Raw genomic sequence first — 10953 nt, forward strand, 5'->3', positions numbered from 1 at the left:
GTGACGTTGTACTTGATATCTTCTTGATATTAATAATTAGCTGATCGGTCAGCCTTCCAAACCTTTTAACATGCCATTTTAGCTAGGGCAATGCGGATGTACTCTCACCTGATCGTTTTCTCTTTGACATTGTCTCATAATGCGAATTCCATCTCGTACCGGATCCCATATAGGAAGGGGGCATAAACAGACGCCGACATTCTAACGATGCTTCCCATATAAGGAAGGGGGCATAAACACACCGACGCTCTCGTCTCCGTGTAGGCCTCTAAGGAGGGTAACGGTGCTTGTAGGTGCTACAATCGCCAGGTCCTACTGAAATAACATCATAGTTAACTCAAGCCTTGCCAAACAAAAGTGGAGTAGGCAAAAACAAAATAAAGGTAGATCTATAAGCATAAGCTTATCATGCCATAACAATAAGCCAAAACTAAATCATCAAACAATAACACAAGAAAAAATGCACATGAAAGGGAAAATGAGAACAAGACAAGACCCATAAGATGCTGGGTAAAATCATGAAGTGAGCCACATGCAATAGCATGCAGATGACAACATGCTCTTAGGTCCATTTTGTTTATTATCCCTAGATCAACCATGCCAATCTCCACATGAAAAATCACAGCTACAGATGTTGGGGATTTGGTCCCAGCCTTAGAAAAGAAAAGGTAGAAGAAGCATATTAATTGAAGAAAGATAAATATGGATGGATGAAATTATCATGCCACAATCGTATCTTAAAATGTGGGTCCCCTCGCCATCTTTGCCAAAGAAAAAGAGTAAATGGAAAGGAAAAGAGCACAAAATAAGTCCCAAATGACAAATCTTCCATGATTGTGGGGAGGGGGGGGGGGGGGGGGGGCAGTAGAATTCAATGACTACTTTCATGTGTGCACAAGTCTATAATGAACAGGAAGAGTACTATCGTACTAATGCAAATTCACAGGGATAATTCGGTCTTAGATGGTCTACTGATTTTGGAAAAGGGAATTGTATGTACTAATACTGAACTAGCAATATCCTCCACAGCCGAGCACATGCCTTGGAGCTTCCACCATATTGAACAAATGTTTCCAAAGACCATCTTTGGCAAATAGAAAGTATCACATGGAAAAACAACAAAATGTGAAAGAAAATATGCTTCGAAAGCCCTACCAAATGATGACACGCAATTGCATGAAAAGGACAAACAATTATTTCGGAGCACACTTTCTATCACTAGGTCTACATTACAAATTTCCCTAAAGTGAACTAAAGGCGAATTCAAGAAAGAGAGATTCTGATTTAAGCTTTGCAAAAAGAACAAAAAAGAAAAGTTGATACTGATGAAATGATGTTGGTGCTTTAACTTTGTGTTACGTTTATTCAGTCAGGTAAGCAATTGGAGCTAGAGAGATTCTGATTTGAGCTTTGCAGAAACAACAGAAAGCACAATTGATACTGACAAAATTATGATGCCATTGTCAGTGCTTTAACTTTGTGTTACGCTTATCCGGTAAGGTTTCGAGCTGGAGAGATTCTTATTTAAGCTTCGCAGAAAGAACAAAAAGAAAAGATGGTACTGACAAAATGATCATGCCATTGTCGCTTGTCGGTGCTGTAACTTATTATTATGTTCAAACGGTTATGTTTATCCGGCCAGGTAAGCAACTCGAGGTACAAAGATTCTGATTTAATCTTTGTAAAAGAAGCTAAAGCAAAGTTTTATGAAGGAAATGATCATGCCATTGTCAGTGCTGTAACTTCGTGTTACATTCAAATGGTTATGTTTGTCCGGTCAGGTAAGCAATTCAAGCTACAGAGATTCTGATTTAGGCTTTGTAAAAGAACATAAAGCAAAGCTTTACTGACGAAGTGATCATGCCATTGTCGGCGCTTTAACTTTGTGTACATTTATCCGCTCAGATAAGCAATTCCGTGTTCACACCTCATGGTCTGTGTATATATTTGCTATGCCAATTCAATACATTCAAGGGAATTCAGTAGCCCGCTCTAGTAGCTTCGTGTGACTGATGATGAAAGGCTTAGATTCATTCTGCAACAACACAGTCTACCCTTATGCGTATAACCTGACTTCCACCTACGCCAGCCAGAAAAACGAGGGCACCATGGTGGCCACCTCTGTTCTCATGTTCATTCTTGCCGTGCTCTTCTTCAACCTCAACCTCTTCAGCCGCTTCTCCGACGTGAGCGCCATCCTCAACCCCAGCGTCCGTCTCTTCCTCTCTACCTCGCTTTCCCTCTTCCTCCCAGTCATGTCCTACCTCTTTTCCGAGACCAAGAACGAAGGTGCCACCATTGCTACTAATAGTAGTACCAATAGCTCCAGTTACGGTCAGCTTGGTGACGAGCTGTCGCTGCGAGCAAGGACGGGTGGTGTTGTGTGTTGTGTGTTGTGTGGGGGGTGGGGGGGGGGGGGGGAGGGGGGGGGGGGGGGGGGGCAGTAGAATTCAATGACTACTTTAATGTGCGCACTAGTCTATAATGAACGGGAAGAGTACTATCGTACTAATGCAAATTCACAGGGATAATTCGGTCTTAGATGGTCTACTGATTTTGGAAAAGGGAATTGTATGGAAACAAGTCCACATAACCCCCTGAGATTTCACAGAACGACTACATAGCCCCCTGAACTTTAAAACCGGGTATTCCACCCCCTGAATTTTACAATACCATTCAAAACACCCACGGGAGCTTTGGAGATGGTTTTAAGAGTGGTTTTGTGTTTTGTCCACGTGTTGGGCTACAACCAGCATGCTTCTCCTGGAGCGCATCGCCGGCCCAAGGGCCGAGCAAACACTGCATCCTTTGGAATCCCCACCTCCATCTCATGCTGCAACTCCCTCTCGCTCCCTTTCCATCCCCGTTGCTTGTGTCCAACCACTCAGCCCGTGGCCACGCACCCCGAGAGCATAGCGCCATGGCCACCCTGGCTTCGTCGCTTGTTGGGTCCAGCTCCGGAGAGGGCCTTCGTCTTGCTGTCGTCCATGGATATGAAGAACTCGTGGAGCTCTTGCCACGCCCAATTCCGGCGATGCCATTGCACTAACGTCTAACTTGGCGCAACCATGCATGCCAGGAACCTGCACACGTCTTTGCGGCGGGTCTAAACCCTCATTCCGCCTGGTACGCGCCAGTGACATGAACCACTCCAACTACTGCTCGTCCTGCCGCCATCAAAAGAATCCAAAACAGGAGCACAAACAGCCGTCAGGCACTACTGGGTGGTGTGCCGCAAGCAGGCACTGCCGCCGGGTGTGGACACAAGGCTCTACCCCATGGGTCCATGATCGACATGTACGCACCTCAGGACAGCAACTGCACCCGCCGGCCGGGCTGCTCTGGCAATGTGGTCATCCGCACATCGATGGCGGCCACCGTTGGAGAAGTGATTTCCAGCCCAGTCTGCTACAGTGCAGCGACTAGCCAGGGACCGACTACGCTACTTGCAATGACTCGTCGACGTTATGGACAGGCTGACTTGCAACATCCCCGCGCGCACATATCCCCTTTTAGCTAGATGGGCATGTCGCTCAGCGACACGGACTTCAGGTGTGGTGCGCCCTCGTTCATGGGGCCGGTGCGTTATACATATGAACCAACGGGGCAAGGACAAAGTCGTCGAGCTCGAGCCATTGCTAGAGCCATAGAGATGCCGGATTTCCTGAAGGTGTCGGTCTGCCTCTGCCTGGAGGTTTAGACTGCGTAGGAATAGCAGCTGGACGCATGCCCACATGTGCATGCATGCATTGTTTGAGCTTCCATGCTTAAACTGCTTCCAGGCTTAAACTATTTCCGTGCTTCCATATTTGGTTGTTTGATTTTTCTCCTTTGGCAGTTCCTGTGTAGTGTATTTTCAACCGTGTGGCAAAACCACCTGCTGAAACCACTTGTAACAGAGTGAGGGGGTGATATGACTGGTTTTGTAGACATCAGGGAGCCAAATACCCGGTTTTGTAGTTTAGGGGGTTAAGTGTCCGATTCGTGAAACTTTGGGGGGTTATGTGGACTTCTTTCGAATTGTATGTGCTAGTACTGAACTAACAATATCCTCCCCAGCCGAGCACATGCCTTGGAGCTTTCACCATATTGAACAAATGTTTCCAAAGACCATCTTTGGCAAATAGAAAGCATACACATGGAAATACAACAAAATGTGAAAGAAGATATGCTTCGAAAGCCCTACCAAATGATGACGCGCAATTGCATGAAAAGGACAAACAATTATTTCGGAGCACATTTTCTATCACTAGGTCTACATTACAAATTTCCCTAAAGTAAACTAAAGGCGAATTCAAGCTAGAGAGATTCTGATTTAAGCTTTGCAAAAAGAACAAAAAGAAAAGTTGATACTGATGAAGTGATGTTGGTGCTTTAACTTTGTGTTATGTTTATTCAGTCAGGTAAGAAATTGGAGCTAGAGAGATTCTGATTTGAGCTTTGCAGAAACAACATAAAGCAAAATTGATACTGACAAAATTATGATGCCATTGTCAGTGCTTTAACTTTGTGTTATGCTTATCCGGTAGGGTTTCGAGCTGGCGAGATTCTGATTTAAGCTTCGCAGAAAGAACAAAAAGAAAAGATGGTACTGACAAAATGATCATGCCATTGTCGCTTGTCGGTGCTGTAACTTATTATTACGTTCAAATGTTTATGTTTATCCGGTCAGGTAAGCAATTCGAGGTAGAAAGATTCTGATCTAATCTTTGTAAAAGAAGCTAAAGCAAAGTTTTATGAAGGAAATAATCATGCCATTGTCGGTGCTGTAACTTCGTGTTACGTTCAAATGGTTATGTTTATCCGGTCAGGTAAGCAATTCAAGCTAGAGAGATTCTGATTTAGGCTTTGTAAAAGAACATAAAGCAAAGCTTTACTGACGAAATGATCATGCCATTGTCGGTGCTTTAACTTTGTGTACATTTAATTTATCCGCTCAGGTAAGCAATTCCGTGTTCACACCTCATGGTCTGTGTATATATTTGATATGCCAATTCAATACATTCAAGGGAATTCAGTAGCCAGCTCTAGTAGCTTCATGTGACTGATGATGAAAGGCTTAGATTCATTCTGCAACAACACAGTCTACCCTTATGCGTATAACCTGACTTCCTCCTACGCCAACCAGAAAAATGAGGGCACCATGGTGGCCACCTCTGTTCTCATGTTCATTCTTGCCGCGCTCTTCTTCAACCTCAACCTCTTCAGCCGCTTCTCCGACGTGAGCGCCATCCTCAACCCCAGCGTCCGTCTCTTCCTCTCTACCTCGCTTTCCCTCTTCCTCCCAGTCATGTCCTACCTCTTTTCCGAGACCAAGAACGAAGGTGCCACCATTGCTACTAATAGTAGTACCAATAGCTCCAGTTACGGTCAGCTTGGTGACGAGCTGTCGCTGCGAGCAAGGACCATCCTGATGTGGATGCTTCTTGTGGAGCTCCTCCGCAAGAAGGTGGAGGTGATCCTGGTCAACGTGGGCATGCAGGTGTACTCAGGCACCATCGATCGCTTTGCCCGCATCGTTTGGCTGGGCTACCTCGTCTTCTACAACGTCAAAAGCGCAGGCAAGAAGGCAATCTACGGCACCTTATGGGTCCTTGCTGCTGCCAAGCTGCTGCAGCGGGTCGTCGTCAACGAGCTGTTCAAGCGTTCCTTCGCCTATGGCAGGAACGCCCAGCTGCTAAACTCGTACATGGCCCAGGTCATGCAACAACAGCAAGGGCAGGCCGGGAATGTCCAGGAGCTGGGGTCGGAGCTGCTGAAGATGTGCAAGTACACCGTGATGGGAGAAGACAACTTGGGGAAGGAAGCAGGTCCCCATGGCTACCAAGTCGATCTGAAGAAGACGATTACCGCAGACACCGCCGGCACTGGCTCCACCATTGTCACGGTTGGTGACATTTGGAAGCTCGTAGCTAGCGAGGAGGACGGTCTGCTCCAGAAAGACCCAAGACTCAGAAGGCTCTGCCTCTCCTTTGCTCTCTACAAGCTGCTGCGCCGTAGGTTTGAGGACATCCCCATCACCAGTGAGGAGACCCACAATTGTCGGGACCTCATCTTCCAAGGTTTGTACAAGGAGAAGCTGCCTAAGGATGAGGAGGAGCAAGACGCGGAGGTTGCACTGCTCCAAGTCTTCAACGACGAGATCCAATTCATCTGCGAGTACTACCACTCCGTTCTACCGGTCGTGTTCTCCAACCCTTTCTTCTTCCTAGCCAACTACATCTTGTTTCCAATTGTAGTTTGGGCCTTCTGCTTCTTGACTTTCATTGCCTGTGGCAATGGGAACGTGCTCTATGCCTACCATAGCATCACGAGTGACAACTACATCATCTATACCGGTGCACCAACACTGGTCAAATGCCTCCTGAAAAGCATCACCCATTCACCGGAGGTGTTATTCGCCAGTGTCGACCTAGGCACCACCACTCTGCTTATACTCACCTTCATCTACGAGGAAGTCTGGGAGTTCCTCGTCTTCATCCTATCCAACTGGCTCATTGTGTCGCTACTCTGTGAGTACACCGCTAAGCGCCCCTGGCGTGAGAGTAGCATCGTAAGCGGGCTCATGCGCCGCATCCTATGGGCGCGAAGTAAGCTAAGCCACCCTAACCTCTGCTTCAAGCAATTCTCCGTGCTAGGGTTCTGCCCACTGTCGTCGCTTTCCTCCTTCACAATGCCTACCAAGGCAGTGCCCAAGGAAGTAAAGAAGTCCATCGTGGAATACGTGGTGGCTCACATGGATGACTATGACATTGATGGCCACGCTGACCCTCTCAATAGTGGTTGGTCAACACTGCAGTTGAACAAGCACAGGGCATACCAACCCTTGCTCTCGTCGGTGTGTGAGAGCAAGAGCATCGCCGAGTTCATCCTCACCTGTCACATTGCCACTGGCCTCTTGGAGATGACGTATCCGCAGAAGGAGAAAGAGATGGGGCATCATCGTAAGGTGGCAACGACACTGTCCAAGTACTGCGCTTACTTGGTGGGCTTTTCCCCAGAGCTGCTCCCTGAAGACAAGGATGGGACAGAGCATGCTTACAACGACATGAAGAAGGAGTTGAAGAAGGAGCTTGGTGGTTGTTGGCGGTACCACTTATCACTGCGAGGAACCAGGTACAAGAGGCTCACAGAGATCGGCGAATCACAGCAACAGGCGGTGACGGTGGTGCAGAAGGGGGGTAAGTTGGGTAAGGCTTTGATTGAGAAGGCCAAAGAAAATGACACGGGTGAGTTTGTGTGGGAGCTTCTGGCCGATCTATGGACGGAGCTCATGGTGTACATTGCACCGTCGGGCGGCGAGTTGCACGTGAAGGCCCACAAGGAGTCACTCGCGCATGGCGGCGAGTTCATCACTGTGCTATGGGCACTGTGCACACATACTGGCATAACCAGGCTAGCCCTTGCACCCAGGGAGGCAGCACATGGTTCATTTGAACCGTAGAGCGTTGGTGTCTTGTGCGCGCCCATTTTCAGGGATAGCTTGGCATGCTTCTATGTTGTGCGCTGCTTCATCCCATCCCTTAATGCTTTTTGGTGTGGTGGCTTGCTTCTTTCCATTACATTGTTTGATTTTGAATACTTCTGCATGGTGTGTTTGGATTTGTTCTTGCCTTTCGAAAAGCATGTCAGTGGTGATTTCTTAGCATTACTGATTTGCAAAAGTAATGTACTTGTATTTTTCTCGAGTGGAAACTATTGCAATAAGATTAAAACTGTCCAGAGAAAGAAAGAACATGCATGAAAGAATGAGTTCAGGCTACTGCTTATGGGCCTCCCCAGTCCCATATTCAATTTTCATGTCGCACCACCATTTACTCTGTCTTCCCCTTAAAATTTATTAAGAAGACACATGAATCTACTTTGGTGAAAATATGTTAGGAACTAAGATCATAATATTTGTGTGGATATCATCGATTATAGTTTTAAAAGGATTATTATATTCTTGTGTACATCAGGTGATCAAAGTTTAATTGACATACATGATGTGAAATGATAGAGGGGTACTTGTTATGTATTACTATTTAACCCGGAGCTGCTTAATTATCACTTCACTTTAGCTAAAGAATTAAATGCTAAAATGGAAGCAACAGAAGTGAAAAAAATCATGGTACCTATACCCTGTGTCTCTAGCTTTCTTGAAGAGCTTCAACATCCAATTGATGGAGGCATGGGATCCTCTCTTGAGCAGTCAACTGTCCTACCTTCCTGCACATGTTGCTAACAAAAGAATGATGCGAAAGCGATATCCAAATGCATTTCTAAAACTAGTACCTCTGCTTCCCCTTAGGGTATTTTGGCTAACTTCTTCCCCAGACAGCTCTCTTTTGCTCTAGACCCTGAGATCTCTCTGAGCAAGGACATCCAGTCTGCTGACATCACCACACTATTCTTCCTTCCTTCGAACAATCTTATGAGGACAGTTCTGTCTAATTTACTTGTCGCCATCCCTGCAGATTGGAAGTTCTTGAATGAACATGATCTTTGGCCTTGTGTATTAAACTCAGGCAGATATTCCCCTGCTAGCTATTATAAATTCTTATGTGGAGGACGAGAGGTGGATGCTATTTTTCCATAGCTTTGGAAGAGCAAGTGTTTGAGCAAGTAAAAAGTGTTTGCATGGCTGTTGTCGATGGATCACCTAAATACTAGGGACATAATGTCGAGAAGACATCGGCATTTGGAGTCTGGACCTAATTGTGTACTCTGCTTCAAACACTCTGGAAACAAGAGACGTTTGTTTTTTCAATGTCCTTTTGTTGCTCCCTGCTAGAATTTTGCTAAGATCACTTGGGTATCCTCTGATTCAATTGCACACACTTTTAACAAAACAAAGGATGCCTTCCTTGGGCCCTGCTTTATGGTCTGATGTTCTTTGAATATATGGAAAGAGAGAAATGTGCTAATCTTCCAAGAAAAGAGACCAAGATTTTCAAGTTGGAAGGCTGGCTTCTTATCTGATCTGATGCTCATCTTCCACCGTGTTAAGAACTCCAAGAAACAACAATTCAAATCTTGGTGTGACACTTGTTATTTCTAGGGGTCCTCTTCTTTTTTTGCATCTATGTAACTTTTTTAACCCTCCTGGGTTGTCTTTTATTTAACATAAAATTATACCATGGGGGGTTTTCCACACAGTTCCTGATCAGAAAAGGAAGATTGACTGAATGATTGTAGGATCTAGAAGTAGATGTGTCTAGAGGGGGGTGATTAGACACATAATGCTCAAGTTGCAATTTTTAAGCTTTTCGGTTTAAGTGGAGTTTTAGGCACAATTTCAACACACACGATACATATCAAGCAAGCATGCAAAGAGTATATGAGCAGCGGAATGTAAAGCATGCAACTTGCAAGAATGTAAACGGGAAGGGTTTGGAGAGATCAAACGCAATTGGAGACACGGATGTTTTTCCCGTGGTTCGGATAGGTGGTGCTATCCTACATCCACGTTGATGGAGACTTCAACCCACGAAGGGTAACGGTTGCGCGAGTCCACACAGGGCTCCACCCAAGGGCAACGGTTGCGCGAGTCCACACAGGGCTCCACCCACGAAGGGTCCACGAAGAAGAAACCACCCACAAAGGGTCCACGAAGAAGCAACCTTGTCTATCCCACCATGGCCATCGCCCACACAGGACTTGCCTCACTAGCGGTAGATCTTCACGAAGTAGGCGATCTCCTTGCCCTTACAAACTCCTTGGTTCAACTCCACAATCTTGTCGGAGGCTCCCAAGTGACACCTAGCCAATCTAGGAGACACCACTCTCCAAGAAGTAACAAATGGTGTGTAGGTAATGAACTCCTTGCTCTTGTGCTTCAAATGATAGTCTCCCCAACACTCAACTCTCTCTCATAGGATTTGGATTTGGTGGAAAGAGGGTTTGAGTGGAAAGCAACTTGGGAAGGCTAGAGATCAAGATTCATATGGTAGGAATGGAATGTCTTGGTCTCAACACATGAGTAGGTGGTTCTCTCTCAGAACATATGAGTTGGAATGGTGTGTGTGTTCTGATGGCTCTCTCATCGAATGAGAAGAAGGTGGAGGGGTATATATAGCCTCCACACAAAATCCAACCGTTACACACAGTTTTCCAATCTCAGTGGGACCGAATCAATAAACTCGATCGGACCGAAAATGTAAACCTAGTGACCGTTAGACATTTCGGTGGGACCGACTGGATCAACTCGGTGAGACCGATGTGCTAGGGTTAGGGTAAATCCAAAACTCGGTTTGACCGATTACTCAAACTCGATGGGACCGATTTGGGTAACAGGTGAAACTGAGATTTGGCCAAGCAAACTCGGTGGAACCGATTGCATATCTCGGTGGGACCGAGAATATTGCAATGGGTAACAGAGAGTTTGCAAGCCCATCTCGGTGAGACCGAGATCCCATCGGCGGGACCGAACTGATTAGGGTTTGGCAGTGGCTTATGACAAGTGAAACTCGGTGGCGCCGGATAGGAAAAATCGGTAGGACCGAGTTTGGCTTAGGGTTTAGGTCAAATCTGGAAGTGGGAAAGTAGCTGAGGGTTTTGGAGCATATCACTAAGCACATGAAGCAAGAGGCTCATTAAGCAACACCTCATCCCTCCTTAATAGTATTGGCTTTTCCTAAAGACTCAATGTGATCTTGGATCACTAAAATGTAAAATGAGGAGTCTTGAGCTTGAAGCTTTAGCCAATCCTTTGTCCCTAGCATCTTGAAGGAGTTCCCACAACCTTTAGTCCATGCCACTCCATTGTTGAACTTATCTGAAACATGCTAGATTGAGATGTTAGTCCAACAAGAGATATGTTGTCATCAATTATCAAAACCACCTAGGGAGCACTTGTGCTTTCAATCTCCCTTTTTTTGGTAATTGATGGCAACATACATCAAAGCTTTAGATAAAAGAACAGCAAGTAAAGCTTTGGAAGGACATGTAACAAGCATAGGCTCCCCCTACATG

At 45.9% G+C, this 10953-nt stretch overlaps 1 protein-coding gene across 2 annotated transcripts; it reads left to right on the top strand.

The window, feature by feature from the left end:
* Positions 1-1986: 1986 nt before the first annotated feature.
* Positions 1987-7762, top strand: LOC125511567. 2 transcript variants are annotated; one of them, XM_048676975.1, is made up of 2 exons: positions 1987-2317; positions 5353-7762. In XM_048676975.1, the coding sequence occupies exons 1-2, from the start codon at positions 2013-2015 to the stop codon at positions 7442-7444; spliced, it is 2397 nt and encodes a 798-aa protein (XP_048532932.1). In that variant the 5' UTR covers positions 1987-2012; the 3' UTR covers positions 7445-7762. The 2 variants fall into 2 exon arrangements, with proteins under 2 accessions (XP_048532932.1, XP_048532931.1); XM_048676974.1 differs by lacking the exon at positions 1987-2317 and adding an exon at positions 4966-5012 and having other exon boundaries at positions 5064-7762.
* Positions 7763-10953: the final 3191 nt, after the last annotated feature.

Source organism: Triticum urartu, chromosome 5 (genome assembly GCF_003073215.2).
Source record: "Triticum urartu cultivar G1812 chromosome 5, Tu2.1, whole genome shotgun sequence".
In the NCBI taxonomy this organism is placed as follows: Eukaryota; Viridiplantae; Streptophyta; class Magnoliopsida; order Poales; family Poaceae; genus Triticum; species Triticum urartu.